Source organism: Triticum urartu, chromosome 7, assembly GCF_003073215.2.
Source record: "Triticum urartu cultivar G1812 chromosome 7, Tu2.1, whole genome shotgun sequence".
NCBI classification, from domain to species: Eukaryota; Viridiplantae; Streptophyta; class Magnoliopsida; order Poales; family Poaceae; genus Triticum; species Triticum urartu.
In genome coordinates this window covers 678,035,558-678,058,392 of record NC_053028.1, presented here as the reverse complement: position 1 = coordinate 678,058,392, position 22,835 = coordinate 678,035,558, and the positions used below count along the sequence as shown (strand labels likewise).

General features: G+C 44.5%; 2 protein-coding genes across 2 annotated transcripts; both read right to left on the bottom strand.

Moving 5' to 3' along the window:
- Positions 1–3,130: 3,130 nt before the first annotated feature.
- On the bottom strand, positions 3,131–6,194 carry LOC125524367. The gene is made up of 5 exons (XM_048689426.1): positions 5,207–6,194; positions 4,256–4,313; positions 4,062–4,145; positions 3,839–3,980; positions 3,131–3,709 (listed from the first exon to the last, which is right to left on the bottom strand). Exons 1-5 carry the CDS (start codon positions 5,739–5,741, stop codon positions 3,314–3,316), a joined length of 1,215 nt encoding a protein of 404 aa, XP_048545383.1. The 5' UTR covers positions 5,742–6,194; the 3' UTR covers positions 3,131–3,313.
- Positions 6,195–13,714: 7,520 nt separating this feature from the next.
- On the bottom strand, positions 13,715–19,093 carry LOC125521288. Its single transcript, XM_048686349.1, has 3 exons — positions 18,723–19,093; positions 17,267–17,382; positions 13,715–16,865 (listed from the first exon to the last, which is right to left on the bottom strand). The coding sequence occupies exon 3, from the start codon at positions 16,778–16,780 to the stop codon at positions 14,018–14,020; it is 2,763 nt and encodes a 920-aa protein (XP_048542306.1). The 5' UTR covers positions 16,781–16,865; positions 17,267–17,382; positions 18,723–19,093; the 3' UTR covers positions 13,715–14,017.
- Between the last annotated feature and the right edge of the window lie 3,742 nt (positions 19,094–22,835).

The following is a 22,835-nucleotide window of genomic DNA, read 5'->3' as shown; positions in this document are numbered from 1 at the left end:
GACCCTTGAGACTCGACCTAGACAGTGGAGGCTCGACGCGGTAATAGCGGTGAGGCGTGCGGTATGCACGGGACATGGAGACGGGCCAGGGCTCTGATGGTCATACATGTGGTGAGACAACTGCAAATTTGACTCGGGATGACCACAAGCAACGGTGAAATTCTTTCAAATTTCAGACAGACGGTCAAGAAAGGAGTGGTGATGTTGAGTTTAGGTAACTCTTATGTGTGACACCCAATATGTGAGTTGTTCACTTTCACGCAGGTCAGTGTTCAGTGTGTGATGGCGATGGACGGATACACTGGAAGTTGGGAGTACAAACTAAAGTAACAAGGAACTTAATTTTGCTCGAGGGTTGACTGTGGTCAAAAAAAGAAGAGACTATAAGTTGCAGTTGAACTCCGGTTAGTATTGTGTTTAGATAGGAATATGGAGTCGTGTCCTAGTAGGACACTTGTATCCTAAGCCTCTCATGTATAATAAAGCCAGACACACGATGTAACCTATGTCTAACATAATAGCACAGGAGTACAGGAGAAGCCTATAGTTCAAGTTATATCAATTGCAATCTCCCTTATTGTTGTCTCATGAAGAACCCTTCAGAATCCTCCCACCTTTACTCGATCCAGATGGGTGCCCTGGTGATTGTGTTTGTGGATGAAGCAACGAGCCAGAGTTCAAAATCCTATTGCAGGGCGGCAACTTTGAAGAGCAACTACCTTGTTTTACGACCTAGGACGTCAACAAGCAGAGCTGCTCGCAACAAGCTTCGTGAACAGAAAACTCCATAGGGAAGAGGGTGAACCGACTGTTATAACGGGAGCCTCGCCAACACCGTGTGCCTGTAGTTTCATGTCACCTTGCGCCTACTGCATCACAGAAGAAGACGTACCGATACATTGCACTGATTATGTCGCATTGGGAAAAGCCTACCCACTAACATGTTGGTTCTCTCCAATCTCTCACCTAAATGTTGTGATTATACTAGTACTAGTGAATGACACCATTCTAGAGAAATCTCTCACCTAAATGACTGATTTCTGGCTAACTAGCGGTAGTTGACACGAAATCTGGTGGCAAATGAAATCAGTTGGGGATATATATAGAGGCAGACTTCCCTGCAACGATCAATACTATCACACACATAAGCGTGAGCGGATAGAAATTTGAGGTGCATAGAGCATGACCAGCTATGAGAAAATAGCCATCCTAACTTTGTCGCAGATGTTTATCCAGTTCAGGTCCAACCCGAGAGAAAAGACACCTTATAAACATGCCTTGAATATGCACAATGCATGAGAGAACAAAATAGTTGATCTCATCTACATCACCGCATTGGTCTGAACAATTGAAATTATGTAAAATGAATAATGTATGATACAAGGTACCGGCTGGAAAAATGTGATGGTCCAGAACAAATGGAAGGGCACTTTTGTTGTGGTTTAAAGCTCTTGTAAGTTCTATATAAGATATGTAGGATAACTCTCTGCATGCCCAGCAGTTAAGTCCATGGAGTATATGGAATGTTCAACTGTAGTTGTACAAAGGTTTCCTTGAGAAAAATATCAATTCAAATTTGAGAGATGGGAGGAAACCAGAATATAAGAACCAAAGCTCCCCAATTTCTTGATCTTTTGTTTTAGGTGGGAAACATGAATTGCTAGGAAACCACAGCCTTGAGAGTTAGAAGTGGATATGAGCTGTTTGAAACCATGCCTTGGAGTTACTTTATAGTTACTTTGACCCATGTCATAGTTTGCAATTAGAATAAATAAGTTATTCATTAGATCTTGTAATAACTTGTAGTTGTAAAATTTAAGTTAATTTCTTGTGTGTAATCCCAAAGCAGGTTAATTTTCAGCAATAGGGCTGCTAGAAGTGGCAAAGAAAGATAACAGAGATATCAGTTGGCTTGAGAGCTAACAATCGTCGGGTAGCCCACGACCAAAGGCCACAAAATGAAAGGAGGCCATAGTAGAACACATCTACCGGTCAAAAATGCGCTGAGCAGGGAGGCCTGTCGGAGTGTGGATGCTTGTGCTTGTAACTGTGTGTAGCTAAAATCCTTCTGATGTTGCATAGTTGTAGTGTGAAACTTTGTTGGGTTTTGTTAAGTAGTTGTAGCTAGCAGCGAGCAATTGCATGTCAAGAATGATAAGTTCATGCTTGTAGAATATTAAATGAATACGATGGTTTGAAAACTTCTAAACGGGCGGACATGCCAAATTATATTGTGAGTTATTAAATTCCATGTACACAACAAAAATGTGCCCAAAAAAGGGCAATCCACAAGTATGCGGCGCGTTTCTGACAAAAGTTTTGGTACAAACTTTCACCATCCTCCACCCTAGATAGAATGTTATTACCCGCTAAATAGATTGACAGACAAGCCCAAAAGTATTGGTACAAACTGTGCACCATCCACCAAAGAAAAGAAACGTTGCAAAGTTAGAAGCTACTTGAAACAAGAGACCAGTTTCTTACACCTCCACACCGGAGCTCATGTGGGTAGTTACTTTAGCAAATAAGGCCGAATCAGGCCTGGAAAGGGCTGGAGGCTGTCCACTGATGGGCCAAAGCTTTCAACCGATTTCTGGTTGTTTCTGACGAAACAGACCTGCATTTCCGTTTGTCTGATGTTCTTATCATGATGAGATGCCTGGTTTGGTGGAGATGGTCCATGCCACGCGTTGCCTTACATATGCACGGCTTGAGTATCCAGTATTATTTCTCATCCCCTTTTTATCCTATTCTAGGAGTTTTTTGTTAGATACAACTGGATATAACATAATCAAGTTATACCGCTGCATATTCATCCTGCAGCTGCAACTCTGCTGTGAAGATGCATCCTGTATTTTCTCATGTTTAAAATAGTTTACAGGTCCTTGGCATGAACCAGACAGACCGACCAAGTATAGTTGTTGCTGTCCTCACACGGAGGCAGCCTTCCTGCAGTTCAGCATATGCATAACTGCCTCTGCTGTTAGGTGACTGGGCCTCACAGGCAATTTCAGGTCGATCCATCTGCTTGCTTCAATGTGCCCTCAAGCAAGCGCCACAGGGAATGCAGGTAATGATGCAGAATGCAGCCCCCACATCATAGCATGAGAAGGTTTTCACAACTTCTGCATCATCACAAAAGATAATGGTCCTTCGCCCCGGTAGTAATATATACTCACAGACCGAGTCGCATTACTGACACAAATGATCTATACACAATCCCTAGACTCATTTCAAGGGGCAACCTAGCACAAAATCTACAGAGGTAACACAACCACAATGCCGGCTCACAACGCCGCTGCTCCTCGTAACGCTACGAAATGGTGAGCGTGTCGATCGCCGTCGACGGGTCCGAGTTTACGGTCATCTCCTCCCCGTGGGCTTTTGTTCTCGGCTCCTCCGTTTTTCGTTCTGCCTCTGTCTTCACCCTGTCGGCGTCGCTCGTGCCAAGGGTTGGAGACGGCTTGCATTCTTTGAAACGGAAGCAACTGACCAGGTGATCATTGGTTAGCCCTGCTGCCTGCATGAAGGAATATATGACTGTTGGGCCCACGCCTCGGAGTCCCCTTCGCACCATGTCCTTGCTCATCATGTCTGCCTTGGGGCTCTTGACAGGGACTTGCCTTGGATATCGGATTTTGCTTACTATCGGTTTGTGGTTCAGAAAACCCCAGCAGTATTGACTGAAGGATCCAAATTCATCTGCAATCTGCATGGGCATTTTGTTTGAAAAAATTTTGCATCAGTATAAATAAGCCATGTAACAAACAAGTTCCCAGACAAAAGACATAGATCACAGCTAGCATCAGTTAATGGTGATGCAGCAGCGATTCCGAACCTTAACTATCTGGCGAGCGTTTTCGAGGACTGCTCGCAGCTTTTGCTCTGACAAAAGGGACCTGGCAATGCTTCCTGGCGCTACCAGCTTCTTTTCATTTATATTGGAAACAGCAATCAGATCGAAGTTCGTGAAAATTTCTCTAGAATATATGGCACAAACATCAGGAAACAAACTATACATACAATTACATTATTTACTTGTAACGTTAGAGAACCAATACCTGAAAATTTGTCTCTTCTTGAGAATTTCAGGCCATGATAGTTCTGCTAATGCACCAGATAATACAAGTAGCTCGAACAATCTCCTGTGGAATTCATGGTTATTATTACAGATACTGAACTGTTCATTTTATTGTAAGTTTGCACAATATAAATAATAAAGATGAAGGGATACACTAATTCACATTTTGCGTACCTGTCGTCGTGAACTGGAACCCCCCATTCCTCATCATGGAAAGTGACATAGTGAGGATCTGATCAGATAATGAATGGGCAGCAGAAGTTTGACAGGTCAGCTTTCTTCATGACAAATGATTCAGAGAGTAAGAATACTTCATCCGTAAGGCAAATGAAAAGCACTGGGCAACCATACTACCATATCATGTGACAGCACAATATCAAGAATTGCTACTGAAGCTATGGTTTTCTTGGGGTATAGTTGAAGCAAAGCATACTTATATCCCTTATTTTTGTTTTTGTTTTTCTTGTTGGTAAAGCACCCTTTTCACGGCCATTTTTACAGTTCCAACTGATGAGCAAATGATTACGACATGTTTCTGTAGAAGGATGACTAACAGTGCGCACGTTCTGCAGGTCAGTAGAAATGGGTTCTCAGGGCAGTGGCTGTGCAACAGTAACACACTAATATCTCTGTTGAAAACTCGAATTGTTCACACTTCACACAGTTAGTCAAAAGTACGGTACATTTAACAAATTGCATACCCAGCTCTGTTTGGAACTTGAAGCAATAATGGTAAGATGATCAGATGCTAATGCTGAGGATCACCCAATCCCTTCAAGCAAGTAAGAACAGAAAGGAAATCTGAAGGAGAACATGCTCACTGTGTCCAATAACTAGTGTCTAAAGCTCTCAACAAAAAGGAACACTAGTATACAAGCTGTAACTTAGATAGTCAAATTGTGATCTTTTGGTCCAGAAGTCTGCATTTAGTTTCCAAAACAGAGCTTTTGCGCATCTTCACGAAAATTTATGAATAAGTATCCTGAGTGACTGAAAATTTCAACACATGATTGGACACTGAATTTTTCAGTGTTTCTAGCAAGAATTCTGAACAAGCACAAATTGCATAGGTATACTACATAAATGATCAAATAAACAAGGAGCCATCAGGAAGCAAGAACTCACCGGTGGTCGGAGTCACCCAGGCGCACCTCCTCTTCCCTTGGACGGCCTCCCGCGTCACCAGAGCGACATCGGCATGCTTCTCCACCGCCTTACACGCAGCCTTCCCACGCTTGGGCGCGGCCGGCTGGGACCAGCTCCTCTCCGTCCTTCCGCCGGAGGCCCGGCCGCGGAGAGAATCCACGGAGGCCTCCGAGGAGCAGGACGCGTCGAGGACCACCGCCGGCGCATCGTGCGGCTTCCTCAGCGGGGTCCGCCTCGGCGACGGCAATGGGGGCGAGCCCCCCTTCGTCGCGCCGCCAGCGGTGGCGGCCGCCTCCTCCTTCTTCGCGCCCTGCTCCTCACCCCCCTTGGCTGCCGCGGCGGCCGGAGGCTTCTCCGGCGTGGCCGCCGTCGCCTTCCGCAGCGGCTTGGGAGAAGGCTTCCGCGCAGCCGCCGGGGCCTTGTTGCCCGCCGGCACCAGCACCGGCCTCGCGTCCGCCTCCGGCGCCGCGATGTTGAGCGACCTGACCCTCGGCGCCCCCGCCATGGAAGCCATTCTCGCCCGGCCCGATCTCCCGGCCCCAAATTTCAAACTTTTCGCCAATTTCTCTCCACGGGGGGCGAGCCCGACCAAAGCAGGGGACAGCAACACGCAACAATCTCTGCGCCGCCCCCCAAAACCTCTCCTGCCCCAAGACCAAGAATCTTTTTCTTATCCTCCTTAGTCCTTATTACTCTAATCTTAAATCAAAGCGAGCTCCGAGCCAAGAACTCTGCTCCCAGGCATGGTCTGGCCCGGCATTGGGCGAACGGCGAGCGCGAGAAGACGGGGCCACGGAGGAAAGGGCCGATGGTGCCTCGCGGACGGGGTGGGGAAGCCCGGCTTGAGAGATGAGAGGCCCTCGCTGTGGGTGGTGGTGGGGGCGAGAGACGCGCGCAGGCTCCTGGTTCTGCTTCTGTTTGCTGCTCCGAGGAGTGGAATCCAAGGAGAAGGGAGAGTACGGGCGCCCAGGGGTCGGAATTGTACGAGAGCGACACTACATTTTTTAGGGCTATTATAAATGGAAAAGGTTCATTTTAAACCCTGAACTCTGGTGAAATGAACTCTCAAGTCGAAATTCAGGTCGATTGCACTCTAAACTATGCAATTCCGGTTCAAATCAAACCTTGACATCGTTTGAGGCTATACCTGCCCATCCCTCCGGCCGGGCCGGGCCGGGCCTAGCCAAGCCTGACGCAAAAACCCAGACCCAGGCCTGGCCCAGCCCAGGCATCGGACCTAGAAAATCAGGCCTCAGACCGGGCCCCTTCAGTAAAGCACGAAAACGGCGGGCCCAGGCCTGGCCTGGGAACAGCGTCGGGCTGGGCCGGGTCGTTTGGTATTTCCTAGTAAGATGACCACGAATTTAAGAAAAAATTAAAAACGAAAAATAAAAAATGTAAAAAGAATAGAAAAAGAAAAGAAAAAAGAAACAGGGAGAAAGTGAACAATAATGTGCTGCCCTGGTGGTTACTTCCGTCGACCAACAGCAGCAGGTCTTGGGTTCAAGTCATCACCCAACGTGCTCTTTTTTGCAGTTTTAAAGAATAAAAAATATGCATGTTTTAAAAGAATGAAGAAAAACTAAAACGGGGCCATCCTATGACATGTCGACGATCCTGGTTTGCCAAACGACGCCAGGGTTCAGTTTAGACCGCGATTGCATAGTTCAGGATTAAATCGACCGGGATTTCCTGGTTTGCCAAACGACGCCAGGGTTTAGTTTAGACCGCGATTGCATAGTTCAGAATTAAATCGACCGGGATTTCAGACTTGAGGGTTTGTTTCGCCAAACCTCTATAAGTTCAGGGTTTAAAATGAACGTTTTTCATTATAAATCGGTACTGCACCCCTAAAACGATTTTGCAGAAACTCGAAGGTCCGATAGAACAAATCCGCTATAGTTCGTACTGTAAGTTTTTAAAACAAGTTCACGCTACACATTCATCAACCCAACTGGAGATCATACCCCCGTCACTGCGGGAGAGGCGGTCACGCTCACTGCTCATAGCCTGCTTCGACCTCCATGGCGCAATGGCAGGCCAGCTGGAGTTGTCGGCTTCTGCATCATGGTGGCGACTTGCCATGGCCACCACGCCTGCGAGCACCGCCGGCCATGGAACCGCGAGAAAGGAAAAGAAACACGCGCCTAATTGCTCGTCGGAGAAAGGAAAGGAGACGGCGGAGGGGGCGGATTGCGGCAGAACTTATCCAGTATGTGAACCCTGAAACGCCCCAACCTCGTACATATAGCGGCGGACGGGCAGATTTTGCATGTATAATTTAAATGGGCCGGCGGACTTGTTCGGGCCGCAAAATGTGAAAAACCTATAAGACTGTTGGAATTATACCGGCAGGGAAGGATATAGCACATTTGCTAGAGTTGCTCTTAGGGCATCTCCAACTCTCACCCCCAAACTATCTGCCCGCCGACCGATGCGGAACGGTCCACGGAGACTGTCGCGGCCTTGTGGGAGCCGGCCATTCAAAGCTACCCACAAATATCTGGTTACATTTTAAATGAAATTTAAATAAAGTAAACAAATTTGATTTAATTTTAAAAAATCCAACGGTTTTCATTGAAACTTGGATAATTTTCACATAAAACCAGACGTCCGGTGAACTAAAAACCCAAACCGAAGAAAAAAAACTAAGCTACCATATACTCTTGAAGGTGATCTTGTACGTCATGTCGGGCCGATCGGCGGCACCCCTGTCGTCTTCGTCGTTGTCGGAGTGGTCACCATGCGCAAGATGGGGTGAGGAGGACCCCGAAGAAGGGGCAGGACACCCACGAAGGGGCACCAGTCGCTCATTGGCTGTTTGGTGAAGCCTCGGGAAGAATCCTTGTCATTTTGAAGTTTTCGCAATTCACCCCTCAATTCTCTATCAGCGTCGGGGTTGAAATGTGCACTTCTTCTTTTTTAGAAATTCAAGTTTCTCAATATTTTAGGGATGCGCCATATGCCCATATGAACTCTGAAATAATTTTGTTTGTATGAACTCGTAGTTGATGGAGAGGTCAGGACTGAGGAGTATATAAAAATCTATTTGTTCGTATAGTTATTGGTCTTTGCAAGATGGTGAATGGTGCAGCTCCGAGGCTACAGTACACCTATTTGGTCAGGCACAGGGAATACGTTTTTTTTTTTTTGAGCGGTAGCACAGCGAATACGTGAGGTCTTGTTTCACAAAAATCCATCTCGCTTCGCAGCGGACATCTTATCTGGCACGACGTTGTTTGTAAAGCCCAAAGCGAGAGAAACAACGGCCCACGCAGGTCGCCACATATTTCATTCCACCGGCAGGGCGCAGCGCTCCCCCTCGTTTCGTTTAGTCCCACCTCGACTACCGAGAGAGCAAACGACCAGCTTAAATACCACGCTCCGCACGAAGAAACGCCGAGTTCAGTAGCGCGAGCTTGTAACCCGAGCGGGGGCTTTAAGGTGGTGTGGATGTTGCCGTAGCGCTGTGGGCCTGGTCCGGTCGTGCTACCGCTGGCCCGCCCGTTCCAAGTTGAGTAGTGGACCGCTGGGGCCTGTGCGAAAGCTGGGCCTCACGGGCCATAATGTGGCAGGCACAGCGTTAGGCTGGTTTCACAGAGCAGCGACAACTGCCCGCTTCCAACGGTGGAAGGATAACGGGCTGCTGCACAACTGGGCCGCTTGGGCCTCGCAGCCTACTCCAACAAACCACCACCTTTTTTTTCCTCACCTGTTTTGCTCTCACAAAATGTGGTCTTCTTTTTAGGATAAAACGAAATATTCTCACTTGGTCGGTCGAGAAGTGCTTACATTCTAGTTGAACTTTTTTCCCATAAATAGTAGAGGCCAAAAAATATAGAATGATTGGTGCAGGACCATATCAAGTTATTAACTCATCTATATGGATACAAAAGCAAAATAGTATGCAACCTAGTGCGTTAGTGAAAATGTGGTGATTTTTCATTTGCTAATTACACCAACTTTTTAAGATTTTTTTTTGTGCTTGTACATCTTGATCAGGATTAGTAGTTCATTTGGATATCTCTTTGCTAATTGCTCAAAAGTGCTGCTGCTCACCCTGGAAGCTTTTGAATTTTTCTATTTTTGTTCACATGGAAGCTCTTAACAAGCAGCCGATCAGCGCCTGAGACATGTGCCGTCATCATCATTGTACATCAACTTATCATGGACTGCTGGTTGGCCCGCTTGACACAGACGCTGTCAGAGTTAGGGGTTCGTATGATTGTATGAACAACCCCAAGCTAGGCAGAATATATACCATCCTCTGTTTTGAGTTCCAACTTCCAAATAGCGTTTCCAGTTATACATCTAATTTCGTCGAAACTTGGTACGTACCACAATGCTACTCTTTTTTGTGGAGCATGCCACGACATCCTATAGGCAAAACACATATGCTTTGCTCTGCGATCTCTACTACAACTAGTACCACTACCTGATGCTATGTATGCCTCTTCCTATCTCAAAAAAAGAAGATATATACTTCAAAATGTTACGTTGATCGATGTTTCCTTCGGGGGCTACATACCTTGGGTGTACTACATCTCTATAATACTAATGCTACAATTGTTACCGATCTGAATGTCCAGACAATTTCTTGCCTCCGTGTGTCAACTCCTTTCAGGAGTGCATGCATCCTTCAAATTTCTTTCTTGCAGGTAAAGTTCCTGCAACAAGACTCTGCTCAGGACGGCTCCGCACCGGATTCTGCAACTAATCATCATGCTGCTGAATGCTGATCAAGTACAGTTCTCGTTAAGCTTCAGGTCGGTCTTCTACGTTCCAACTTCAAAGATGCTCTGGCGAGGCTGCATCCATCCAGTTCAGATGATGACACCTCAGCTCAGATTCAATCTTTACCAGACTTCTCTGTCTTTGATCTTTATTGCACGAAGTGTCACAGGACACCGGGGTTCAGATGACATATATAAACGGGTCCAGCATGTTCTCATTATCTGCAGTAACCTCGGATGTTTCTACTGCGCTGTCAAACTGACCATACCTGAAAGAAAGAACGTATGGAATGTTCATGCTCTTAATCGTGTACACATAAATGTCCTTTGACGAGAAAATAGAGCGGTAGAGAGATTTCCGCACCCAGCAAACCAGAAATAAGGAAAACAGAAAGAGGGATTCATAGAAAACAGTGGTTTGTCCAATATTATGTTAACTAGCAAAGGGCGTGCACATCATCTAATTGCTATGTAAAAAAAAAGCATCCCTACAGTATCAGTTTGCATTGACTACAGAAGTTATACAAGGCTGGCTTGTGTTGCACGGACCAGCATGCCCACCAGAGTCGAGCACAAAATTAACACGTATGGATTCTGTGTGGAATACCAATGTGGAATATGATAAAGCCGAGTCAGGGAACGCATTGAGGTTTCCAGTTTCAAGATAATCTCTAGAGTATCTATGTAGGTAAGCCCCACATATTAGAAGAAAAGAAAATGCTATTTCCTCCTAAGAACATATTCAAACACAAAACGAAAGAAGCCAAGTTGTTCGAAATCCTTTCATTTAATTAGCCAGCCCCGCCTTTTTCTATGCTCTGATTTCAGAGGCCTTATTTAGCTTGGGTACCCCTTTTAATTGAATTTCTATTTTAGAAAATGGGCTTTACCAAATTTTTAATGACTCTGAGGTTCAACCCAATCCATCTTTTCTTTCTTTTTCCTTCCGATACTAAAAAAAGATTGAAAAGGATCAAATTTTGTCATATCACAAAGAAATCTATCCCTCCCATAGCAATAACTAGAATTAAAAAAAAGGGAATGACAAAGCATCTGGGAATAAATGATTAATTTCTATCAATAAACCTGCTAAAGCACCAAACCATAGAGTACTTAGCACGGGTGCTACAGAGAGATATGTTCTTAAGTTGCCGTAAATTAGAAGTTGGTTAGGACACAGTATTTTGTTCCCTTGGATAATTACCCAAAAACATGGTCTACTTTTCTAAAGAGAAGGGAGATGATCTACAAAGAAGAATCAACTTAACACAAAAAATCAAACAAAGAGCAAACTTCCGAGTCCCATAGCCCTTGAAGGCAAATGATGAAGCTGGTTTACAAACATAAGGTTTTTCTGAAAGTGCCTGAATATATTCTTGCCATTTCCCATTTTCAAAATAGACAGAGCATCAGAGAATCAAAGAGCTTTTGATTACATAATTGCAGGAACTAACACAAATTATGAGGGGGTATTAGCTGAAGGAAAGACAACAGAATGACACCAAAAGAGGGCAGCGATTAAACTCACTTGTGTAAACTGAGGGCCTGCTTGAGATAGTGATACAAGATACAGCAAGCTTTCCACAAACAGGGAGTTCTTTAGATAATATGTCCAAGGACTTTGGAGTAACAGGCAAACTATCTACCAAACCTGCAGGGAATAAGATCATGAATGGTTAAGGCATGGACGTCCAGCCAATTGCTAACACTACGAGAAAATTACGGATCAAAAAAGCAACATGGCAGTGCATGAGTGCTAAGTGCTACAACAGAAGCCAGTCACTTGTATATTGAAACGCAACTACAGGAATCAAAGGAAAAAATATACCTCAATGCTATTTGGTATATTGCTTCAAGATCTTTTTTCTTTTGCGCAAAATAACGCTGCATAGTAGCAAACCCAAAAGAGGAGGTTCAAGAACTGACAGCTGCTAGAGAATAGTGTTATAGTGATCAAAGGTGCAAATGTGATACTCTTCTATAACAATTTCATCAGGTCAGAAAGTCGTTATGCATTTCATTCCATTATCCACTTTTGGTCAGCAGATCTTTAGATCCAATCTCAGTTTACCTCATGAAAGTCAAAGTTCCTACTACTATGTTTGATGAATAAGGATAGTTTTAAATAATCTATCTCGAAATGAAACATCATCCTCTGTTTGATGACATCTTCTGTGGCCCGTCCATGCAAGTTGCTTCCATTGTTATTTGTTAGTATCAGATATGTCCATACAAGTTGCTTCTATTGTTAGTATCACTGTATATAAGGCGTCCTGCCTTGGACGCTTAGGCGGCAAGGCGCCCTGGCAGCGCCTTGACATTATGCCCGCATTAAGCGCTTAGGAATCAAAGCGGTTGGTGCAGGCCTTAGGTCGCCTTACCGGCTTTATAAACAATGGTTAGTATAAAAAATTAACAATGGCAGTATTATGATTTGCAAATGGCTCACAAGGGCCCTGTAGATTACCTTTAGACAGAAGGCAGCAGTATGAGAAAAAACAAACAAAGAAAAAAATATTTTAATGACATTTGGGAAGTGCAAAAGTGCAAGTATCAGAATCACTTGGTGAGCTGGTGGTGTAGATGGCCACTTGAAAATAAATTATTTTCACAGCCTTGATGAAATTTGGTAGCATTAGTGACATTTCAGTTATTTCCTATGAAGGAGTACTTAGTATTTTATATGTTCGTTGTGTGTATTTTTCAAGAGAGCCAACTTACTTAAGCAGTACACTCACTTTTTTCTTCTTAAGGATTTACATGAACAGAATTACCGAACTTTGTCAGTTTCTTGTAAAAATGGTCGGGAGTGCATGTCCTTTAAGTAGAATAGAATGGTAGAGATATTTTCACACAAAGGAATTAGAAATAAAGAAGACAAGAAGGGCAGTTCATACAGAACAATAGTCTTTCAATTAAATTTAAGGGCCAAGAAGGTAATCATCTAGTTATCATGCCCAACAAAGATTATGTTAATTAGCAGAGGGCAGATACAGTGTCCAATTGTTATGTAAAACATCCTCCATACACAGCGGATCACTTTGCTTTGACTAAAAAAGTTAATTAAACACAGTTGGCTGGTTGAACTACTGAACCAATTCAGAGGAGGTTTTCAGGGTAGTCGACAACTATTCTGAAAGGTTTAAAATCAGGTCCATCTTTCCAAAAATCAAGGATGTATAAATTTCATTATATGCATATTATTTGTGTTAAACTTATCTTCTCATTTGTTTAAGTGTGTGCATTTGATCAAAAATCTGGAATGCATAGGTGGATGCACCTAAGAGAAGGGGGCAATTTCGCTCATCATTTTGATATTTTGTACAGTACATATCAAACAGGGATTGTACATATGTGTAGTCTAGTTGATCAATACAGGAAAAATATTTTTTTAAGGTTATTATTGCTGACCTGATCTCAAGGGTTCAGTTGATTCTTTCCCTGATAAGTTGCAGCTGGCTCCTTCATAGGAAATTAGAAGTTTTGCCACCAGTTTGGTCTTTTCAAGTTAAATGCATGATCTATGCGCAATAGGCAGCTAAAATGTGGAGAGAGTAAACCATGTGAACAACTCATAAGAAAGATACTAAATTGTTCCATCATGCAAAGAAACAAATATATGAGTGAAGACAAGGGAGGAAAGTTATAGCAAAAAAAGAGCATATGCTATGCTACTAGCACGATAACACAAAAAATATGTCAAAAGAGAACCGCTATATACAACTGATGATAGAACTAAAGAAAGAACACAGCATAAAAGAGTTTATTTCATCCATTAATTATAACTTTCAAGATAACAATGATGTACACAATTCAGCTTTGGCTATATTAGGTTAACAAAAAGAAGTTGTGCTCACAGGAACTAAATCTACATGTTGTACCAAAGCAATGATATCCAGAAGCCTGCGTGTCTGAAAACCACTCATAGCTGAAACATAGTCAGTTTCACGCATCTTCCATTTTCCATGTGCGGAACTTCTTCCATATTGTGCAAGGCCCCAGGCAGATCGAACATTGAATTAACCGAAGAAATACAACTGCAACTAACATTGGACGCTCAGTGCCGGGGGTAGATATCCCAACCTGAGTCAGGTTCTTTCCGCTTCGATACCAACCCAGTACCAGAGCTGCCACCTTGTGATGTACTTCTCATACGTTCATCAAGAAAGACGGTATGACCTTGGAATGGCACAGGCCAATAGCCGCCAGCTTCCCTTCGTGCGCCTTCAGATGAGAGAGCATAGTTGAAATCCATGCTTGCATTCATGTAGCCAAATTCACTAGGCACAGGTTGAATTGTTCTGCTGGTGAAAGATGGATGAGAAATGCCAACACCTAGGCCCGGCAATGGAGGCACCACTGCTGCACCCCTAGCATCAACCATGTAAGGAGCACCTCCAGGTGCATAGAGAGGAGGAGGCAAAGGCATGGCAGCAGGTTGAGAAGGATAGCCGAAAACACTGAAATCAGGAGGCGTGTGTGCATATGACTGCGTTGACCTCACAGGGAGACTAGATTCCATACTTGGCCCCAGAAAGTTATACTGGTTTGGGCTGCGGTGCTCCTTCTGTCCAAGTGCAACTCTCTTGCCCATAATCATGACTTCAGAATGGTCTGATGTATTGTTCGTGGAAGTCTTGACATAGGACTCCCCCTTGCCTCGGGAAGAGGCATCAAAGAAGGATACATTGTCATTCAAGTCAAAGTTCTTTGCAGTAGGTTGCCTTGAAGATGAAGAGGAAGAGGGCTGGCTCCATCTGCCATGACATTGTTCATGACTCCAGAATGATGGTACAGCAGGTGAGGTGGTAGCAGCTTCCTCCTCTTCACATGGGTTATTAAGGTCAAGTTCAAGCCCCGTACTAGCACCATCAGCTCCAGAGATATCCTTGGGAGCTATGTCGGAAGAACGAAGCCAGAAGGCTGTTGAAAGTGACTCACCAGCAATAGTATTTTCACTTTCATCTACATTCAAGTCAAACATCACATTTCTTGTTTTCTGTGAAGAGGCTGACATTGACTTCTCTCTGTCAGGAGTACGCGGAACAGAAGCTGGCCGAAAAGCACTGGTTGCAGCAGAGCCTTTCCACCCCAGTGCACCTTCGAATTGGAGGCGAGCTGGAAATACAAGTGAGCCTCTAGAAGCAGCCACAGCTATAGGAGTTGATAAATTTACAGAATTATTAGCACTGGACTTTGGATGATAATCGGTTTCCTCATGGTACTGATTTGCATTAAGATCAAAGTCTACCATATCCACACCCTGTGTGTTCTTTCTGCTATTAATAGGACCGCTGTCATCTGTGATGCCCACACCATCCTCCTTAAGAGACGAGGAATTTCCTGAATCCACCACCGTAGTGGAGGATTTATTCTCATTTGATTCATGAACAGGGGGTTCAGTGTGCTGCCTTGCTTCCACATGAGGACTATCTACATTTTCGGAACTAATGTCAGGAGAACTGCAATAGTCTCCCCTGTAGTCAATTACTTCCCGCTCCACCTCAATTGCAACGAGACGTGCTACTTCCAGTGCATCAGTATCATCATACTCTGTCGATGGTGGTGACTTCTCTCCCTCTACTGCATTCAACTTTGTCTCTGCTGCCTTTGAGGAATCCCCAAAGCTCTTCGCAGATCTCGTCAACCAAAATTCACTGCCAGTGTCTTTATCATCTGTACCTGATGATGATGTAGGCCCTTCTTCTTTGCCCATGCTGTCCTCCGACGAATATTGCAAACTACCGCTTGCATTTGCAAGATGGTTCAAAGCTTCAATTGCATTATTATCAGAGCACGACTGACCTGCTGCAAAGGAATTGCCTTTTTTGATATCCAAGCTACTTGAAACATTTTGGTCCCCCAAATCAATTTTGATACTGTCAAATGAGTTCTCTGAGTTGACATTCTCAAGAGACTTGGCATCTATGGTCGAACCTATTACTTGAGTAACATGCCCAGTGTCACTCTTTAGGTTGAGAGTATCTGACAACTTGCAATTGGTGACTAAACCTACGTCATTGGAGGAAGAAGTCTCCTCGGTAACAGACGCATTCGGTAGGCCGCCCTGAGATGCAAGAGATGAAACTGAGGAGTTCACCTGCACTAAAACCTCATGTCCATCCGAGGAATTTGGGGATGCTGGCATTGGAGGCTGCTTTGTCATGTCTGTGTTATTATTGATAAGGGACAGATCCTGCAAAGGAACAACCGAGGAAGTTAATGTATCATGGTTTGATTTAGCTTCTGCAGTTGCAGCTTCATTTGCTCCGCCGTGTTTATTATTTTCCATTTCCTGGCTAGCTTCTGGGGGCTTAAGATCAGCAGCCTGGTACGCTTCTTTTGCATCTATTTGTCGGTCATTTTCCCCATAATTTGGTGCACTGCTCCATTTCTGGCAAAGTAATCTTGCCTTTTGACTGATCTCTGTATTTTCATGAGAAAGTAGCTGATGAACAGTGGGAATTAAACCACAAGGAGCTTTATGTATATCATCAACTGATAGCCGCTCCAATGCAGTTAATATTTCATTTATCAAACCTTCTGCTGAACTGCTGACTTCCTTGCTGCAGTTTTGAGCATCCTGAAGCCACTGATTGAGATAACCAATACCATTTAGCTGAACAAAATGCTGAAGACATTCTTCATTGTTGGTAGATCCAAGTGTTTTTGCAGCTGTTGAACACTGCCTTATGAAATCAGCTGTACTAAAATCAGCAGCATCTCTCAGCTTTTGGATCTCAGAAACCAGCTCTGCTATTCTTGCCGTAGTTGAAATGCCATCCTTCATCTCAGTCAGAGTAAAGAAATCCTCAAGCATTGTGTGTCCTGCTCTTATCTCCCTGCAGTAGTGTCAGACTAAATCCTATTTAGTCAGAGATTCACCTTCAGAGTTCCTAATTTCCCTGAAATATATAAAGCAGGGTGGTCAACAGAAGTAGCACAGGTATCAATCATAACATAGACAATACAAAGCATGCCATGACAATTAGCAACAGCCTTCATCAATCTCTACGAATATTTAAAAGCAGCCAAGACATCACTAGTATATTAGATAGTAACAAAATACTTAAATCGTCATGTGATCACCTAATCAATGGTTTACAACTATATTTAGTCTATTTTGAAAATAAACTAAACATAATCGATTCCATGCATGGTAAGAACTAAGAAGACACTACTATTGTTTCACTCCACGCTAACTAATCCTCCGTATTGATTTACAGATTATGCTGATGTTAATTCTGCTCGCCTGCCATGGATGTAATTAAAGAATTCACCAATATAACTTGTAAGAGCTATATACCTGCACCATTGGGGGAAGCATCAAGGCGCTTAAAATACTGCAAGCAAAAGGTTGATCCTGTCTCTCACAGACTTCCCGGCTATTTTCCAGCTCCAGAAGAGTGTGAGCTTATAGTTCTGTATGCACAATATCAGAGTGAGCAACGAGCTGTTCCTTGCGTGGTAATAATAATAAACAATTTAAGACGATAAAGCTCAATTCCCAAACAGCAGCAGTAGTATCTAATAATAATAATAATAATAATAATGACAGTTGAGAATCAGCTGCTGTTCAAAGGAACTTGGTTGATTTTTTGTATAGGTAAAGAACATATGCTTCTCTCAGGAAAGGAGAATGAGGAGGAAACCTTCCACACTTTGAAGCACCTACCTGCAATTTTTGGGGAAATTCAAACAGCACGCTGACTAGGAAGTAGGAACTACTCCCTCCGTTCACTATCAGAAGACGTTCTAACTTTTTTCTGAATAGACACATTTAAGTGTGTTTGTTTACTCATATCAGTCCATATGTACTACCTCCGTCTGGGTTTTTGGTCCGGCTGACCGAAACACCAGTACCAAGGCAACTGCATGCACACGTTTAGGCAGTAATTAAGTGCACCGATTTATGTTGCTACATGCATGTGTTTAACCGTAATTGGCTGGATACCCTTTTGGCCATAACTGGCTGGCCTCCTGCGCGCATGCAGGCGTCCTTTCCCACGTGTGGATCACGGCAGCTTGGCTCGTACCCGGCCAATGGGATAGGTCAAGCCACCATTAATTGTGCATGGGAAATATCACACGAGCTACAATTAACGGACGTGCTTCCGTTGCTCAGCGGACCAAAAATCCCGGACGGAGGTAGCAATCCATATTGAAATATCCAAAACACCTTATATTTGTGAACGGAGGGAGTACTAAAGTTTTTTCATCCAATCCATCCATCCATGGAGTGCACTAACTAGTCTAGGCCACAGAAAATGACCACCTAGCACGTTACAACTAAACCATAGTGGCCAATCCCATTAAGTAGAAATTTAGCTACCGTTAGAAACCATAGAACAGAAGCACGATCCATAGCAAACTACAAAATACAGCAAAGACAGCTCTACATGATCTATAGTTAACCACAGAACAGAAGTACACTCGGAAGCTCTAGGAACCTAGTAACAAATGGCATCAATAGCTAATAGAACCACGGCCAGCAGTAATACATGGAAGCTCATGGACACAACCATTACTTACAACCAGAAACTCTAGGAACACCTAGAAATGGAGGCCAGAGGACCATGTCGCTAATAGAAAACCACAGCCAGCGGTAATACAAACACGCTAGCCCAGGAACTGGCCAACCATTCGACGGCCATAGGAACTACTCGTAGTAACCAAGCAATGGCCCCATAATCAGCCACGGCTCACTGGCCGTGTCACCCATAGCACGAGAGCGAGAAGGGGAGGAAGAACCGAGGGATTACCGAGAGACTGAGACGAAGTGGGAACGACCACCGCCACCGCCGTGGGACCGGAAGGAGTCGTAGCCGAGGAAGCCCGCACCGAGTAGCCGAGGCGGGGGCGCCGGAGCTCGGGAGGAGGAGCGGAAGACAGCCACCGCACCACCGCGCCGGCGAGCTAGGGTTTGCCTCGGGGGCGCGCGCGGGGGTGGGAGGCCGGGGCGGAGGCGGCGAATCGGTGGAGGGGGCCGAGGGGGGGCCGGGCCGGTAAGCCGCAGCGCGGGGAGGCGCCGGAGCTGGCCGGAATCGGCCGGCGACGGCGGCGGCAGAGGGGGGATCGGGACGGGAGGAGCGTGCGCCGCGTGCGGGGGGGGGGGGGGGGGGGGGGGGGGGGGGGGGGGGGGGGGGGGGGGGGGGGGGGGGGGGGGGGGGGGGGGGGGGGGGGGGGGGGGAGAGCGAGAGGTGGGAAGGGGAGAGAAGAGGAGAGAGGCGTGGCCGTGTTGGGCTAAGCCAGCCCGATTAGTTGGTGTGCGCTGCCCAAAACCCACGCGTGTGTGTTTGTGTGACCAACTTGGCTCCTCCCACCACCTTGACGTGTGATCCTCCAAAAAGCCCGAATGGAAACCAAAAAAAAAAGCCCGAATGAGTGCCGTCTTGCATCATCAGATCCATATACACATTCATCTGCCGACCTGTGAGATCAACTCTGATATGTTTCACGAAACGGTCCAAATTTCATGATAACTGTCCACATATATAAATATGAATGAAAAAACATATTTTAGTAGATTCGGCAAATCTGCCTCAACCCTCAAGATCATGGAGTGTGCTTTAAAAATAGGGTTGTAGTCTAGCCTTTATATTTGGAGGTTGACGTGGTTGTTTTGGACGACAATCCAAAACCAACCGCGGTGGCGGGAGGGACACTTCAGCCCCGTCTTCCTCCCTCAATTAATGTTGATGTCGCATGTACCACTCACTCAGGCGGTTTTCGTTGATAAAGTTAGCTATCATTAATGGCAAAGCGACAGCATAAACTATGGAGCGCACTCCAAAACTGGTTTGGAGGTTGTCGCTTTGCTGAATCTGCTAGATTTGCTCCGTGTTGATATAAAGTTGTGTGTGGCCCCTCTAAGCCCTTAGCTGTAGTGCCATGTCCTGGCAGTTGTAGGTGGAACGACTGATAGTCCCATCACCTGGAAAGTTGTCATGCATGCCCTTGATAAGCTAGTATGGGCCCTCGTGTCACCGATGGTGGTGGTGTGATCGTGCTTGCATGCGTTGGTAGTAGGCATGGCCAGTGTGTTGAAGGGTGGCTTATGGGTGGTACTAGCACAAGCTCGAATTGCAAAGCTTGGTGACTGACATAGCAAACACAAAGTACTAGAAAAACAAATAATGGACTGAGAAAAGCACATCGTGAACTTGACCAGGTGATGTCAGGCCCCATGATCGATTGCAACTGACCAAATACACAGGAAGAGCTTTCCATATCTTGTCAAGTAGCTTTGGGAGCAAGAGGAAGCACATTGGGTGCAGAGGGCTAGAGCCAAGTGGCTTCGCATGGAGACAGGCACATTGAATTTCTTTAGGCTTATAGTTTGTAATATAGGATTTTAGTGGACCCAAGATCCAAATTGAGTTTAAAGGCAACCTCCACTATCCAGAGGGGTGCATACAAATAGAGAGTGATGAATTATATCTCAAGATCCGCAATCAAATCCCCAGGTTTTCTTAGTTTTCCATCCTTTGATTCTTGTGAGAGGGAGATCCTACAGGTTCCTAGGAGAGTTGATCGAATATCTTTTGAGGTGTTCATCCAAGTGATTTTTGCTTTGCTTCTTACTATTGAAGGTTGTGCATCTCCTATGCGCTTAGGAGTCAATTGAGAGCCTTTAGAAAGGTAAACCTTGATTTCACCTTTGTGGTATGAAGGCATGGTGAGATAGGTGGCCAATAGGCTTAGTGGGCTACTTTTGGGTGACCTTGCCGAGACCTCTATGACTTAGGACTTTATGCCTGAACCTTCACCATAGAGGAGTATCATTGCACCAATTATCTGAATACCGGGAAAATATCGTCACATTTGTCGTGTTTCGCTCCCACACTCTCTTTACCTTCTCTTTTACTTACTTGCAAGTTTCGCTTCTACACTCTATTTTTGTTGTTGATTTGCATGTGTAGGTTTCTTTTAGGGAACCATGGTAGAAGAGCTTAAAACTTTGCCACTAAAACTGGAGTAGACTTTAACTAAGTCTATCCACTCCCACTAGACCATAACATGGTCACATTCATCCTCACATTATCATTATCATTACAGTTACCGTTACTACGGTTTAAGTGTTACGACTTCATGTGCTCCGGTGGTGCCATCGCTCCTTGTTGATATCAACAAATGACACGTGGAGGTCATGGACTTCTAAACGACATATGTTTATCCACGTAGGACTTAGATCATGTTGCCCAAGCCCTTTAGATAACACACATTGGATGCTCAACAGGTAACCAACCACGTGACTGATATTCAAAGCAAACGAAATTGTCTTACTTAAAAACGTGAAAGGTACTATCGTCCACTCGTCCTTCATCCAACCTCTTGTACAAACGCCCCTCCTTTTCCAATTTTATTTTCCCCTACCATCTCTGTTGTTTCCATCGATTTTCCGTAAAAGCACCCTCAACTGCCCAACTCTCTGGCTCACCATAAAGTTTATGTTTTCTTTGGTAATTCAATAAGTGTTTATAAAAAAAATCCGTTTTTATGCAATCACATTAACAATATAAGGGCACGTTAATCATGGGCTAATCTACTAGAATCTTTATGTCACCACTGCAACACACATGCAAATATCTATTATATATCAAACATGCATTTATTAGTTATACACCATACCAATCCCCCACATCTCCCATGCTCGAGGCGGACTCCTTGCACATGGGACATGAAGGGAAAAATTAAGAGATGAAGTTAAATAAAGAGAAATCATTCTAATATATTATAAATCATCAAGACCAAGTGAATGATTAGCCAGTTTCGGACCTCTGAAATAGGGTTTGAAATGGAAACTGCAAAAAAACCAACTCTAATGTAGGCGGCTCTCTCATGGTGCAGATATCCGGTGGTGTGGCAGATGTGCTTCTCATTCGTGTGGGTCTAGATGAAGCCTCCCCCTATGGATTTTCTTTCTTATTCTTCTCTGGTTCTAGGTTGCTATGTTCGTTTGTGTGTCACTACCTTCATGAATGTTGTTGGGTTTTAAGTGGTACTACTGAGACCTAATGGTACGACCATGGTGTGGTCTTCGTATTTGCCTTCAAAAGAAAGTTACCGATAATACTATTTCCTATAAAATCCTAGTGCTAGAATCCTTCCAATAATAATAGTTAGTTAAGCCAAAAAAGGTAATCATCAGATAAAAAAATACCAAATATGAGCAATGTGAAAACTCCATATGAAAAAAGCGATGCACTCTAGAGACATCACTTCCACACGTAGCCTTAGTTGACCGGGTTTGACTCAGTGAGGTGACGTCACTAGACACGCAGCCGCCATCTATGATGCCATTTGCAAAAAACAACAACATAACTGAAAAATTGTAACATGTCGAATGATGAACAAACATCATAGCATAAAAGGAATAAAGCAAATCAACAAAACACATGGGAACATAAACATAAAAGAGAAAAGAAAAATAGCGATATGCAACGAGGACGGCACACTGGCAACCACTCCATGCGACACACATACAACACTGTCATTCTGCCGTTGTTTTTGACAATGGTTGTTTTGCCCGCTCGCGCCCATAAATAAAATGGCAAGACAAGGTCAACTGAGCACCGAGGGAAGAGAATGGGGGCCAAGTCGAATGATGAACGATTTAGGATGCACCCACCCTGTAAATAAGGCGCAAGGCAATGCCATCCCGTGAGCCGGCGCCCCTCGATGAAGCCTATAAGTTCACCTCAAACCATTTCATCAGTTGGGTATTTTGATTAATCTGGCTAGCTTGATCGGTATTCAGCAACATTGGCTGATGATCCGAATGGCTATACGGGGAATTAGTGTGAACAGCATCAAGTCATCATGTGTCCACTGCGAATTAGCCACTGCTCTATCAAGTCACTCTTCCTTTTTCC

What these genes read in the sequence shown, in the direction of transcription:
- LOC125524367 (XM_048689426.1), bottom strand. Translation starts at nt 5,741, where the DNA reads ATGGCTTCCATGGCGGGGGCGCCGAGGGTCAGGTCGCTCAACATCGCG. An exon ending in CTGGGTGACTCCGACCACCG is followed by an intron (nt 4,314 to 5,206) that starts GTGAGTTCTTGC and finishes TTATCTGATCAG; the next exon opens with ATCCTCACTATGTCACTTTC. An exon ending in ACGCTCGCCAGATAGTTAAG is followed by an intron (nt 3,710 to 3,838) that starts GTTCGGAATCGC and finishes ATGCCCATGCAG; the next exon opens with ATTGCAGATGAATTTGGATC.
- LOC125521288 (XM_048686349.1), bottom strand. Translation starts at nt 16,780, where the DNA reads ATGCTTGAGGATTTCTTTACTCTGACTGAGATGAAGGATGGCATTTCA.